We start from the raw sequence: 15,328 nt of genomic DNA on the forward strand, positions 1-15,328 counted from the left end.
TATCGTGAACAGGAAACAAACAAGTCCAAGGCTGCCTCACTCATTAGTCGCTATCTTCAGGAAATGCAAAGCCGCGGGACATGGCGGCTAATTGTACAGGTCGCACGTCTCTTGTTGACGTCACCGCCGGCAACAGCAATGATCCCTGCAGCGCCGCCCGCAGGCCGGACGTGGTCCGACTGCTGCGCTGCTTCATGTTTAGTGATCAGAGCTTCCTGGGCAGCAGTGAGTGATATGGACGGATGAATCGGTCTATCAGTAGGCAACTAAAGGAAGATCGAAGCTCCATATTGTAAACAGTATTAACTTGTATTGTTTGTTTTTACTGGCGCACATCAGACCTCTTTTAAAACCACTGCAGCGGCTGCCCAGGATTGATTTTAATGTTTTATTAGTAGTTTATAAGAGTCCTTGGGCCTTCTTCTCTTTCTGAATTGCTTTTACAATATGAGCCCTCGCGGTCCCGAGGTGCTCTGGCGCCGGCCTGTATAGGGTTCCTGGTGTCAGAACCAGAACCTCTGAGGCCCGTTTCTGTCACTACAGCCCACATTAGAGGAGCAGCCTGCCAGAGGGCGTCAGAGCTGCAGACTGTTGGTGTTTTTAAAACCGACTCAAGACCCACCTTTTTAATTGGCATTTAATTAGTAGATTAATTTACGTACTTTTTATTTTTCTTATTTTTCTGATGTAGCTAATGTTTGAGTTCAATTTATTTTATTTTATTTAGCAATTCATTTTATAATCTCTTATTTATTTTACCCCAGCGGCGCTCTGCGTCTGCGTGTCTGGTCTGCCTGTGGGGGGGCGTCGTCCTGGGGACGGTTCTGGCCTCGATGGTGTGGCCTGTGGCTGCTCTCCATGTGATGGCCCTCTTAGATAGTGTTCTCTCTCCTGGCTCCTCAGTGCCCGGCCATTGTTAGATCTGCTTTCATTAGTGCTATCAATCCATTCCAAAAAATGAACGAATTAATTGCACAATTGTCTGTAATTAATTGCACTTTAATGCTATTACATTTTTTCTGCTGAAGACTGAAGCTTGTAATGAATATTTATTCAGGGAAAACCCCGGAATTAATGTCGACTCGACACACAGAGACGATATTTAAATTCAAAGACTATTTTAATAACGTCCTTTGAGCTTTGCGTGATGCTGCTTCTCTCCAAGATTATCAAAATAATAGAAACAAAAATTAATTAATTAATAAACATCTAAGATAAGTCTGGGTTTTGTTAGAGTGCAGGTCCACCACCATTTCAATATTTCTAGAACCAAAGTTTTATACTTATTACATGAAGAAAGTGGCAATAATTGATTGTGATATCCACACACACACACACACACACACACACACACACACACACACACACACACACACACACAGACACACACACACACACACACACACGCACACACACAGTATACAGGAGAGCCAGGGAAAGAGACAAAGAGAAGAAATGAATATTTTACCAGTATTTCCTCCGGCTTTATCAGTTTGGTGGCTGCTGGTCAGCCAACATGGCAACCTGCCGTTTTGCTGCAGAATTACTTCTGTGGTCGTTAAATTCGGCTTTTCAAAGTAAAACTAATGACTTTCACTTTCTCAATCAGCCGTCAGGGAACTTTTTAAAGTGAAACTTTCTGCCTTAATATTCTTCCACTCTGTGTTGTGCTGCTCTGGTAAGGGGAGGATATTTGTGTTTTGTTTGTATGAGAAAGAAAACATTGACTGCAATTTATCGGTGAAATAAGTTGTAGCTGAAGCTTTATGGGGACACGAGAGACTCGATGTGAGTCCTGAAGGTCTGCTGACATCCTTCTGTTCTGTCCCCTCCCCCCCTTCCAGGCTCCAGATGTTGGAGGCCATCTGTAAGCACTGGGAGGGCCCCGTCAGCCTGGCGCTGTACCTGTCGGACGCCGAGGCCCAGCAGTTCCTGCGCTACGCCCAGGGCTCGGAGGTGCTGATGAGCCGAGGGAACGTGGGCTACCACATCGTCTACAAGGAGGGTCAGTTCTACCCCGTCAACCTGCTGAGGAACGTGGCCATGCGGCAGGTCAACACGCCCTACATGTTCCTGTCCGACATCGACTTCCTGCCCATGTACGGCCTGTACGAGTATCTCAGGTAAGTCCGACCGAGCAGACCGACGGCCTCCGGGTCGGAACCAGTCTTCAGGTTCTGTCTCTGTGTCTGCAGGAAGTCAGTGGTTCAGCTGGACATGTCCACCAACAAGAAGGCTCTGGTTGTCCCTGCCTTCGAGACGCTCCGGTATCGTCTGTCGTATCCTAAATCGAAGGCGGAGCTTCTGTCTCAGCTGGACATGGGGACGCTCTTCACCTTCAGGTGGGACACTTTCCGTCCAGATTCCAGATTGTCCTCCTGAACAAACTGTCTTCAGCCTTCAGTCATCTTTGACCTTTGACCTGAGATCTGTTCCATCATATTTCAGCTTTTTATTCTCTTAATATTTCCTTTAGCTTCTTTAGATTCTTTCTTTTAATATTTCATTTGTATTTGAAGCTTTGAAGTTTATTCCAGGATGAAGGTTTTGACTCGATAATCTAAAGAGGATTTTTGTTTTTCTCGTTTTTGTTTTAAAATTTTGACAATTTAACATTTTCCCTTTTTTTTTCAATAAAATCTTTCATTAGCAGCTTTTGGATCGATAAATAATTATATAAAAGTTACTCACTTTTCAGAAGCAAAGTTACAAACTGTTTTACCCAAAAAGTCCACAGCAATAAAACAAAAGTTTATTATAGATTTTCAGAGGTTTTCATCACAGTTGCAAGTTTTCCCTGCAGCAGCACGAGGAGCAGGAAACTCGTCTGAATAGCAGATTAGAGCAGCCAGACTCCTGCGAGGTGCAGATTAGCAGATTATCCACAGTTCTGACACCGACGTGTCTCGGAGCTTCGTGTTCAGTGGCGGAACCAGTCAAACGGTGACAACATGAATTATGAGCTTTGGACGAACAGATGAGGGTGAACACATGAAGTGAGCGAGAAATCGATCCGTTCGTTTAATGAAGTGGAATAAAAACACAGATTAAAACATGTTATTGCTGCCAGATCAGAGGAGAGGATCAGTGCTGTGTCAACTGGCAGGTCTGTAGCTTGAGTCTTCTTTCAGTCTGTAGCTCTGCTTCAGTGTACCGTCAGTAAAAACATCTTTTATGGCGGCAGTTTGATAAGAACCCCCCCCCCCCCCCCCCCCCCAACACACACACACACACGCTGCCTCACACACTCGTCTCCTCCTCAGGTACCACGTGTGGACTAAAGGCCACGCCCCCACCAACTTCGCCAAATGGCGCACGGCCACGACGCCGTACCGGGTGCAGTGGGAGGCCGACTTCGAGCCGTACGTCATGGTGAGACGGGACAGTCCCGAGTACGACCGCCGCTTCGTGGGCTTCGGCTGGAACAAGGTGGCCCACATCATGGAGCTGGACGCTCAGGTGACTGAAACACATCTGGCCCTCCGTCTGTCTGTCTTTCCCTCCTTCTGTCTGTCCCTCCCTCCTTCTGTCTGTCCCTCTGTCTGTCCCTCCCTCCAGCTGTCTCTGTCTCTCGTCTATTCCTCCCTCCTTCTGTCTGCTTGTCCCTCCGTCTGTCTCTGCCTCCATCGGTCTGTCCCTCCATCTGTCCCTCCCTCCCTCTGTCTATCTTTCCCTCCTTCTGTCTGTCTGTCCTTCAACCATCTGTCTGTCTCTCCCTCCATCTGTCTCTTCCTCCTTCTGTCTCTCCCTCCATCCGTTCATGTTACACCACTGGTGTCACATCCAGCAGACCTGTAGCAACCAATAATGTAATAATGGCCAATTACATACTGGAGATGCAGCAATATCTCTTTTTAAAGGACGAGTACAAGTACAAGTACTCACCTTTAGTGACTTGTGATACCGAGTACCAATACGAGTACTTCAGCTATTAAGCCTACTTAATCCTCCGTACACAAAGAATGTGCGAAGGATCTGCGTCGCTGTGAACCACCAGCCTCCATCGGCGCTACGTCGCCTCTATCGACGCTACGTCACCTCCACCAGCCTCTGTGAACCTGAAACTCTTTAGCATGTAGCACTGCTGGTGTGTGAACCTGAAACTCTTTAGCATGTAGCATGTAGCTGCAATACAACAATATAACGTGACTGAAACGTCGGACTTGATTGCAGCCATTAGCCGCTCCGTACCGCTCAGTTAGCCCTGCACAGTGTCCAGATTTCAGGAGAGGTAAATGAACTGGGATACATTAGCATCGTGCTCGCCGGCGTGTTTGATGGCGGGTCGAAGAAGAAGAACTGACGAATCATTGATTCACAGACAGACAAGAAGTGGAGACGTGATGAACTCAGACCCTCTTTCACTTCATTACTGAAACATTATTTCAAACTTGGTGGTCACCAAACAATGGTAACAAAATCCAAAGTGTTTGAAAGAGCATGTGTCCTCCCGTCCAGCAGAGGGCGCCACTCTGCATCAACTGACCCCATAAAAAAAACTAAGAGTAAAGATGAACGATGCAGAGTTGTTCAGGTGGAATGTTGAGGAGCGACAATGTTTTTACCTCCAGAAGAAACTCAGACGCTTTTCAAACTCTTCTGGTCTCCACACTACCCCCTTCTGGCTTCTGCTAGTCCTGCAGGGACTGGTCGGTTTTACTGCAGGACCAGGACTGAGACCGAGACCAGGACTGAGACCAGGACTCAGACCGGGATCCAAAGCGTCACAAAGTGTCTTGTTCTCTGGTGGTTTGTCTTGTTTGGTGCTTCTGGATGTTTGAGAACTGAAGCTGAACGCTCTTCATCTTCCTCTTCCTCCTCCTCCTCTCCTCTTCCTCCTCCTCTTCCTCCTCTTCCTCCTCCTCACCTCCTCTTCCTCTCCCTGCAGGAGTATGAGTTCGTGGTCCTGCCTAACGCCTACATGATCCACATGCCTCACGCTCCGAGCTTCGACATCACCAAGTTCCGCTCCAACAAGCAGTACCGGGTCTGCCTGAAGACGCTGAAGGAGGAGTTCCAGCAGAACATGTCCCGGCGCTACGGCTTCGCCGCCCTCAAGTACATGACGGCCGAGAACAACAGCTAGCCACCGCCGCGGCCCCCGCCGCCCCAGACCCCCGGCTGCCGACATCACCCTGAGCTGGAGGCGGGGCCTGCACGGGGACTTCATTGAACTTTGGACACTTTGGTGCGGCGTTTGTGTCCACGCTGCTGGACGTCAGGACCTGACGCTGCGTGAGCGGCGAGAGGGCGCCACGCCCACTCTGGCAGAGCGCCGGGCTTCCTGGAACCATGTGCGAATGTGAGGCTGCAGGAGGAGTGAAGCATTGTGGGCCTTCAGCCTGTCTGTCGCACGCTTCAGAGGAAAAAGCCTTCAAGTGCCACGAAGTCACAGAGCAGCCCGTCTGACTGACCACACACACACACGCACACACACACACACACACGCACTAGAACTAGACGACCACCTGCCGCCACTGAATGTTTCATCACTGATACTGATCAGAATGAATCTGGTGACTTTAAGGTCGTCTGAAGGTCGTCTTGGCTGATATTCAGTGCTTCTCCACGTCAGTCCGAGCTGGTGTGTGTGTGTGTGTGTGTGTGTGTGTGTGTGTGTGTGTGTGTGTGTGTGTGTGTGTGTGTGTGTGTGTGTGTGTGTGTGTGTGTGTGTGTGTGTGTGTGTGTGTGTGTGTGTGTGTGTGTGTGTGTGTGTGTGTGTGTGTGTGTGTGTGTGTGTGTGTGTGTAGGACAGTTCTGACAGACACTGCTACCTGAATAAAAGCAAGGAGTCAAACACTCGACTGTTGTTTGTTTTATGACGTCTGAAATCTGGTTAGTCTGCTGAGCCCTGAGTCACATGGAAGCACCACACACACACACACACACACACACACACACACTCTGTATCGTGGTTCAGAGCGTACGTGAAGAACATGTCTATATTCACCGTTGAAAATGTTATCAGTCTCAACGTGAAGCCAATTTTACTGAAGCTTTCTGGTGAACATCCAGTGAAACGTCCAGAGACCTTCTCCTCCAGCTGTTGCATTCTGGGTACTTCTTTATGGCTTTGAGGCTAAAGCTCGTATCAACTCCCACATCGTTTGAATAAAGATTAAAGTAGTTATTTCTTGGTGAGTAACTTATTTTAACCTTTGAAAACGACTGGAATGCCGTTTGCTGTGAGAGAAGAGAGAAGAAGCTCATCTTCAGCTGGATTATTTCGTCCTCAGAAATGAAAGTTTAAAGAGTTTCTATTATCCAGCTTGTCGACACTCACTTGGTCTCGGTGCTTCAAAAACCTTGTTTTCAAAGTTTGTTGCTTCTCCTTGATTTCCCTCCATTTGAATCCTGGATCATAGGAGCTGCATTCAGAATCTGCTGTGTCTGTGTGAGCTGGACTGGCTCCGCCCACTCAGATTCATCTTAGATTCTTATTTTTGGGAGATTTTTCTCGTATTTTCTCAACAAGCCTTGGACCCGGTGGAGCTGCACCTTATTCTATTAAACAAATACCACTTTTAAACTCTACTTCTTCATTACATTGAATAGGAATGTTGCATGTCCCCGTTTTCATCTGACGTAAATCGTCGTGACTCAATCGACTCTGGCGGTTTTGTTTGTTGATTATTTCTCTGATGAGCAGCTGAGAAACTTCCCTGTTGACTGAGAAGAAGACAGGAGAGTTGGAGGATGAGTGTGATGGTCACACGACAGGTATGTCCAGGTTCAGTGTGTCAGAGGAACACACACACACACACACACACACACACACACGTAACCCTTCCACTCATGTTTTAAACCCATTTTAAAAACTGAGCTCGATGTGTTTTTAATATTTGAACTTTATGGTTTCAGACTGACACCTGGTGGTCATTAGAGAGAACAGTGTGGATTCTGAACAGGAGGAGTTACAGGAGGAACTACATCAGGAGTTACAGGTGGAGCTACAGGAGTCAGAAGAGGAGTTACAGGAGCTACAGGTGGCGTTACAGGAGGAACTACATCAGGAGTTACAGGTGGAGCTACAGGTGAAGTTACAGGAGGAACTACATAAGGAGTTACAGGTGGAGCTACAGGAGTCAGAAGAGGAGTTACAGGAGTTAGAGGAGCTACAGGTGGAGTTACAGGAGGAGCTGCAGGTGGAGCTACAGGAGTCAGAAGAGGAGTTACAGGAGGAGCTACAGGAGGAGTTACAGGTGGAGCTACAGGAGTCAGAAAAGGAGTTAGAGGAGCTACAGGTGAAGTCACAGGAGGAACTACATCAGGAGTTACAGGTGGAGCTACAGGAGTCAGAAGAGGAGTTACAGGAGTTAGAGGAGCTACAGGTGGAGTTACAGGAGGAACTACATCAGGAGTTACAGGTGGAGCTACAGGAGTCAGAAGAGGAGTTACAGGAGTTAGAGGAGCTACAGGTGAAGTTACAGGAGGAACTACATCAAGAGTTACAGGTGGAGCTACAGGAGTCAGAGGAAGCTTAACAGGAGGCGCTACAGGTAGAGCTACAGGAGTCAGAGGAGTTAGAGGAGCTACAGGAGGAACTACATCAGGAGTTACAGGTGGAGCTTCAGGAGGAGTTACAAGAGGAGCTACAGGAGTCAGAAGATGAGTTACAGGAGTTAGAGGAGCCAGAGGTGGAGTTACAGGAAGAGCTACAGGAGGAGTTACAGGTGGAGCTACAGGAGGAGTTACAAGAGGAGCTGCAGGTGAAGCTCCAGGAGGAGTTACAGGAGGAGCTACAGAAGTCAGAAGAGGAGTTACAGGAGTTAGAGGAGGACCTACAGGTGGAGCTACAGGAGGAGTGACAGGAGTTAGAAGAGGTGCACCAGGTGGAGTTACAGGTGGAGTTACAGGAGTTAGAGAAAGAATTAGAGCTTTCAGCCGCTCTGCTCCTCGTCTTTTCACTTTTCACCTCCTCAACTGAGAAACCTGAACTCTTTCCTCCGTTTCAAAGCTCAACTCAAATCATCTTGTGTTGTTTTTACGGTTTTTAATGAACTGTTGTAAATAAGGATGCGCCGATACCACTTTTTTCCAAAATGAGTATTCTAATGCATTCTGCACTACTAAATACTACGTTGTGACATGTAGATTCTGCTTCTTAACAGTAATACATTTCCTTTTCTCCTTGACATTTTTGCTGATGCATCAAATATCCTTTCTTACTTTGTCTTTTTTTTTCCTTAAGGTAATATATTGGTGATGGTTTTCACTTGTACCTGTACCTGACTCACCTCACTCCAGACTTCACAACCTGTACTTGTTTATGCCCCCTGTAGTTTCATATTGCTTCTATCTGCACCCTAAACTGAGCACCTGTAGACTCTGAACTGTGAAAAAGGTTCTATCATCTTCTTATTAGTTTATAATTGAATATTAGATCTTATTTGTTCTCTGCAGGCCTCCTAGAGCTCAGTCTCAAGACCTCAGTATGTCACAGTCGCACATAATTTGGTGATGGAACAGACATGATTGTCAATAATTAAATCAAAATCAGCATTTTCACAGCAAAGAATATTTTATTCTTCAATGAAAAGCATGAATGATGTGCAGATATACAAACACGTGTCAACATTTTGGAAACGGATCATAGGTCTATAGGATTAATACCGCCTGTGTGGATTCTGCAGATGGAATTCTTCAGCATTTTGGAAAAGAAAATATGTCAAAATTCCTCCCCTCTGCTTCAGCATTGGAACACATCAGAATAAATCAGGGAATTACGAACCAATCAGAGGACGCCTTTCAAAATGTATATACCACATGGTATCAATTGTCCAATCACGTTGCTCGTTACCGGGCGTAATACAAACCGGCAGTGGCGAGTTGTGTACTCAAGCTAATAATTTGCTATATTTTGGGAAAAAAGATGAATTTAAGAAAAATTACACAGTGACAAGTAGTGTAGGACATTATACGCATATTTTAGAGGCTTTGAGCAACAGGTCCGCTATTGTTTTGGTCCAAATGACGGCTGGACGGCTCGCTGCCTAAAAACATGAACTGGGGTGAATAAATGTAAAAATGTTTTTTTCTTCTCTTTTTAAACTGTGAAGCACTTTGAGCAACATTAAGTTGTGCTATTTGAATCCGTGTATTATCATTGATGTTAATGCTTTGGATCATGAAACAATCTGCCAGCTATATTTGACTGTTGTGTATCAAAGACAAAAGCACAAGTTTGACTTTCTATTTTATTTCTAACTTGAGAAGGAAGGTTTCTTTTTTTTTTTTTTTTTTTTACTGTAAACATGTGGAAGACACATGGATTTCTCCTCTGAGCAGGTTGTGTCTAAGAAACATTTAAGAAGCACGTTCACTTCCCTAACAAAGACAGCTGAGTCTGCGAAAACCTGCAGTTCCTCCACTGGACAGTAGGGGGCCATTAGTCCAGTGGAGCCTAAATAGATAAAGTGCTATTATAGGATGAAACTGTGAATGGATTTCACTTCTAGAGCATTTTTCCAACATACTTCCCAAAGTACTTCACTGTTAATCACATTCACCCTTTCACACGCCAGTGGACAGACATGGAATTGAACCTACAACCTTCCGATTGAGAGTTGTGTTTTGATTACGTTGGTCAGCAGAATGAAGGACGGCATATTGAAGTAGCAGTGCTGGTCAGCAGAGACCAGTACCAGCGTTATCAAACTATTCCATCGTTTGGAGGAATGTTGTTTGACGGAGAGGTGTAGTGAGATCCTCGGCCAGTTTTATGGAGCTTCAGTCTGATGGACGCTGCGGAACACCAGCGATTGGCTGAATGAAGCGTTGTTCAGCGAAACATAGTGCAACTGAAAGGTGATGTTATGTCTTTATAGCTTTTTGGTTTGGGAAAAACAAAACACCATCACCTGTCTGATTTTGTGCGAGTGAAACATGAAGACAGACCGGTGGAGTGGCTCGTTACACCAGTGGATGCTGCATCACACTTTATATATAACATTTTATATAGCACCAGTCTGCAAGTCTTTAATAGGACTTTGGACCATTTATTAATTGGTAAGAGTTCAACCTTCAATAAAACGATACCACTGGTTGACTGAATGTCGTGCGATTGAGAGATGAAGTCAGACCATTGGACTTCTGGGTGGATGCAGGAGGAGAGGAAGAATTGCTGCTCCTGCCTGAGTTGGTTCTAAAGTAACAGTTTCTACTCTAAAGTAAGTTTCTACTCTAAAGTAACAGTTTCTACTCTAAAGTAACAATTTCTACTATAAAGTAACAGTTTCTACTCTAAAATAACAGTGTATCTTCTAAAGTAACAGTTTCTACTCTAAAGTAACAATTTCTACAATAAAATAAAAGTTTCTACTCTAAAATAATAGTTTCTCTTCTAAAGTAACAGTTTCTACTCTAATGTAACAATTTCTACTATAAAGTAACAGTTTCTCCTCTAAAGTAACATTTTCTACTCTAAAGTAACAATTTCTACTATAAAGTAACAGTTTCTACTCTAAAATAATAGTTTCTCTTCTAAAATAACAGTTTCTCCTCTAAAGTAACAGTTTCTACTCTAAAGTAACAATTTCTACTATAAAGTAACAGTTTCTCCTCTAACATAACAGTTTATCTTCTAAAGTAACAGTTTCTACTCTAAAGTAAGTTTCTACTCTAAAGTAACAGTTTCTACTCTAAAATAACAGTGTATCTTCTAAAGTAACAGTTTCTACTCTAAAGTAACAATTTCTACAATAAAATAAAAGTTTCTACTCTAAAATAATAGTTTCTCTTCTAAAGTAACAGTTTCTACTCTAATGTAACAATTTCTACTATAAAGTAACAGTTTCTCCTCTAAAGTAACATTTTCTACTCTAAAGTAACAATTTCTACTATAAAGTAACAGTTTCTACTCTAAAATAATAGTTTCTCTTCTAAAATAACAGTTTCTCCTCTAAAGTAACAGTTTCTACTCTAAAGTAACAATTTCTACTATAAAGTAACAGTTTCTCCTCTAACATAACAGTTTATCTTCTAAAGTAACAGTTTCTACTCTAAAATAATAGTTTCTCTTCTAAAATAACAGTTTCTCCTCTAAAGTAACAGTTTCTACTCTAAAGTAACAATTTCTACTATAAAGTAACAGTTTCTACTCTAAAATAACAGTTTATCTTCTAAAGTAACAGTTTCTACTCTAAAATAACAGTGTATCTTCTAAAGTAACAGTTTCTACTCTAAAGTAACAATTTCTACTATAAAGTAACAGTTTCTACTCTAAAATAACAGTGTATCTTCTAAAGTAACAGTTTCTACTCTAAAGTAACAATTTCTACAATAAAATAAAAGTTTCTACTCTAAAATAATAGTTTCTCTTCTAAAGTAACAGTTTCTACTCTAATGTAACAATTTCTACTATAAAGTAACAGTTTCTCCTCTAAAGTAACAATTTTCTACTCTAAAGTAACAATTTCTACTATAAAGTAACAGTTTCTACTCTAAAATAATAGTTTCTCTTCTAAAATAACAGTTTCTCCTCTAAAGTAACAGTTTCTACTCTAAAGTAACAATTTCTACTATAAAGTAACAGTTTCTCCTCTAACATAACAGTTTATCTTCTAAAGTAACAGTTTCTACTCTAAAATAATAGTTTCTCTTCTAAAATAACAGTTTCTCCTCTAAAGTAACAGTTTCTACTCTAAAGTAACAATTTCTACTATAAAGTAACAGTTTCTACTCTAAAATAACAGTTTATCTTCTAAAGTAACAGTTTCTACTCTAAAATAACAGTGTATCTTCTAAAGTAACAGTTTCTACTCTAAAGTAACAATTTCTACTATAAAGTAACAGTTTCTACTCTAAAATAACAGTGTATCTTCTAAAGTAACAGTTTCTACTCTAAAGTAACAATTTCTACAATAAAATAAAAGTTTCTACTCTAAAATAATAGTTTCTCTTCTAAAGTAACAGTTTCTACTCTAATGTAACAATTTCTACTATAAAGTAACAGTTTCTCCTCTAAAGTAACATTTTCTACTCTAAAGTAACAATTTCTACTATAAAGTAACAGTTTCTACTCTAAGATAATAGTTTCTCTTCTAAAGTAACAATTTCTACTCTAAAGTAACAGTTTTGAGTAAAACATTCATGTAACCATCAGTGTGGATCAGAAGAACCCTGAGGACTCACTCTGGCAATGAGGCATGGATCTGTAAGTGACTCACAGTTTAGATTGAATCAACACACACACACACACACACACACACACACACACACACACACACACACACACACACACACACACACACAGCGCAGGTTGAAGATGTTAAAGGAGCACACAGAGCAGGAGCGTATATATTCACAGTTTATATGAACGTAACACTGTACAGTAAAGCTTTAAAATCATCCTTATGTACACGTGCATATAAAGGAAGGAGACACATTGGACACATTCAGTGACAGTTAACAGTCTGCAGCTCAGAGCGCCTCAGACAGGTCAGCGGTCAAACAGTTCAGCTGTAAACCAGGGGTGTCAAACATAAGGCCCGCGGCCTGAGTGCGTCATGAGAACGTGAATGAAGACGCAAAGTGTTTTGGGTTCTTTTGGACATTTCTTGGTGTTTGACAGCACGAGGCGTTGGAGATGAGACATACCAGTTTCCTGGTCAGGAGCACTCAGGCGAGAATGAGACACCCCTGCTTTAAACACAGTGGTAGGATCCAGCCCAGATCAAACTAACACAAGCAACACAGTAAAATCTGGAGAACGTGTGGAGAGCGTGAGAACTTGTGGAGGACAACTGGAGAACACAAGGTGATGATGTGGAGAACATGAGGAGAACGTCCAAAGAACATGAAGTGACGATGTGAGGAACATGAGGAGAACATGAATTGACGATGTTGAGAACATCAGAAAGCTTTAAAACAGCACATGAAGGTTTGTGAAGGTATCACATCCAGAGTATTATCAGGGGCAAAAAACAACATCTGACAGTCTTCAGTTTGTTTTTGGTTTGAAATTTTGACATTAAGAAGGTTCTTACTGGACTGGAGGTCATGGAAGTCATGGAGGTCGATGAGGTCATGAAGGTCATGAAGGTGTTCTTCTCATCGCTGAGACAAACTTCATGTCATTGTACCTTCAAAGTGTTTCAGTCTCGATGTTTGAGAGGTGAAGATTGTTACCAGCAGCGGTTCTCTTCATTTCCCTTCTACATTAGAATCACCTCTTGGTCGTCCTCCTGATGTTCTGCTCTGTCGCCTCTTTATCCACAGTGGAGTTCATGAAAGAGGAACGTCGGTGGATCCACTCATCGACATGGACGACGTTTCTCCACCAAACACTGAAGAATCAGCAAACGTGTGAACATTTTCAATACTGAGCCAAAGGACTTTTACTCAACTTCGTGAAAGCGTTTCACTAAACGATGACGAAAAAGCCACTGAAACCTTTTGTTCCATCCTAGAAGACGTTTGGCTGGGGGCACTGACCTGCTGCGTTTACCGAACAAATCGTTTGAGTAACGTCCTTCATCAGTTGGACCCAGTTAAAATAAAACTATGTTTTAATGTTTAATAACGGTTGTAATTCACTTCCTGTCATAATGGATCAATAATGTGTCTCACTGTTTTTTACAATGAGAATTCAGAGCTAAAAGATAAATGATGAAGTGTTTTATTTAGTTTCATTCTTTAAGTCTTCTATGAAAGTTAAAAGATAATTTTGTCCATTAAAACATGAAGTGGAAACGAACAGCTGATTTTACAGGAAGAAGGAGGCTGCAGACAACCTCCTGACCACCAGGGGCAGTAGATGACCTCCTGACCACCGGGGGCAGTGGACGACCTCCTGACCTCCGGGGGCAGTGGACAACCTCCTGACCACCGGGGGCAGTAGACAACCTCCTGACCACCGGGGGTTGTGGACGACCTCCTGACCACCGGGGGCAGTAGACAACCTAATGAACACCGGGGGTAGTAGACAATCTCCTGACCACCGGGGGCAGTGGACGACATCCTGACCACCGGGGGCAGTAGACAACCTAATGAACACCGGGGGCAGTAGACAACCTCCTGACCACCGGGGGCAGTGGACGACATCCTGACCACCGGGGGCAGTAGACAACCTAATGAACACCGGGGGTAGTAGACAATCTCCTGACCACCGGGGGCAGTAGACAACCTAATGAACACCGGGGGCAGTAGACGACCTCCTGACCACTTTGGGCAGTAGACGACCTCCTGACCACCGGGGGCAGTAGATGACCTCCTGACCACCGGGGGCAGTAGACAACCTAATGAACACCGGGGGTAGTAGACAATCTCCTGACCACCGGGGGCAGTAGACGACCTCCTGACCACCGGGGGTAGTAGATGACCTCCTGACCACCGGCGGGAGTAGACGTCCTCCTGACCACCGGGGGCAGTAGTAAACTCACTAATCCTCTAGAGAACATTAATTACAGAGTCAGATCTTTGCACACAGAATGTCGCACAAATCCATTTTGGGGATTTCTATCTAAAAACATGTCAGATAAATGTTCACAATCTGTTTCAATGTGATTTGTGATTTATTTGTGTATTTTTGTATTACGTGTGTATTTCTTTCTGCAGCTGTAGTTTTGTGTCTCTTCCTGAAATGAAGTGATCGTTTTATGGAGATGTTTGGGCTCACTGCACAAGCAGCGGGACACTACCATCTTTAGATCATATTTAAGTGTCATTTTCCAACTTTTCCAACAAACTCTACTGAGCTGACAGCTGGCTAACGATGCTAACAAACAAAAAAGATGGCTGCTGCTTCTTTTGTAACGTGGAGATGAAACTGCTGGGCCTTCCTGTGGACTATGTAACATGGGCAACTTTTTGTCGATAAATCACTGGAGTAAAGTCACACTGGAGGGATTCACAAACATTCAGAAATGATTCTAGGGTCATCAGCAGATTGTCGTCACGTGAGAAACTGGTATCTACGCTGCTAGCTAATCAAGTAAGCTAGGTGGCTGACTACAGGTAAACAAGATGGCTGGTCGTCTAGCTGGACGTCTGGGTGTCGTCTGGGTGTCATCTAGCTGGTTGTCTGGGTTTCGTCTGGGTGTCGCCTCGCTGGACGTCTGGGTGTCGTTTAGCTGGTCGTCTGGGTTTCGTCTGGGTGTCGTCTAGCTGGTTGTCTGGGTGTCATCTCGCTGGACGTCTGGGTGTCATTTAGCTGGTCGTCTGGGTGTCGTCTAGCTGGTCGTCTGGGTGTCGTCTAGGTGTCGTCTAGCTGGTTGTCTGGGTTTTGTCTAGATGATCTGTGGTAATCCATGAGCTTACTAGTAACTCGATGGCTGGTAACGTCGCCATTGAGGCTATGAAGTGAAAGTGATTCATTTTTATTTGGGGG

General features: G+C 43.7%; 1 protein-coding gene across 1 annotated transcript in view; it reads left to right on the top strand.

The window, feature by feature from the left end:
- Positions 1-5,537, top strand: part of large1 (LARGE xylosyl- and glucuronyltransferase 1) — a 79,605-nt gene extending 74,068 nt beyond the window's left edge. The window contains exons 12-15 of the mRNA XM_080492085.1: positions 1,845-2,123; positions 2,196-2,342; positions 3,264-3,459; positions 4,889-5,537. Of these exons, the coding sequence (XP_080348211.1) occupies positions 1,845-2,123; positions 2,196-2,342; positions 3,264-3,459; positions 4,889-5,086 (820 nt within the window). The 3' untranslated portion in view covers positions 5,087-5,537. The remainder of the gene's footprint in view (positions 1-1,844; positions 2,124-2,195; positions 2,343-3,263; positions 3,460-4,888) is intronic.
- Positions 5,538-15,328: the final 9,791 nt, after the last annotated feature.

Source organism: Lipophrys pholis, assembly GCF_963383615.2.
Source record: "Lipophrys pholis genome assembly, chromosome: 22".
NCBI lineage: Eukaryota > Metazoa > Chordata > Actinopteri > Blenniiformes > Blenniidae > Lipophrys > Lipophrys pholis.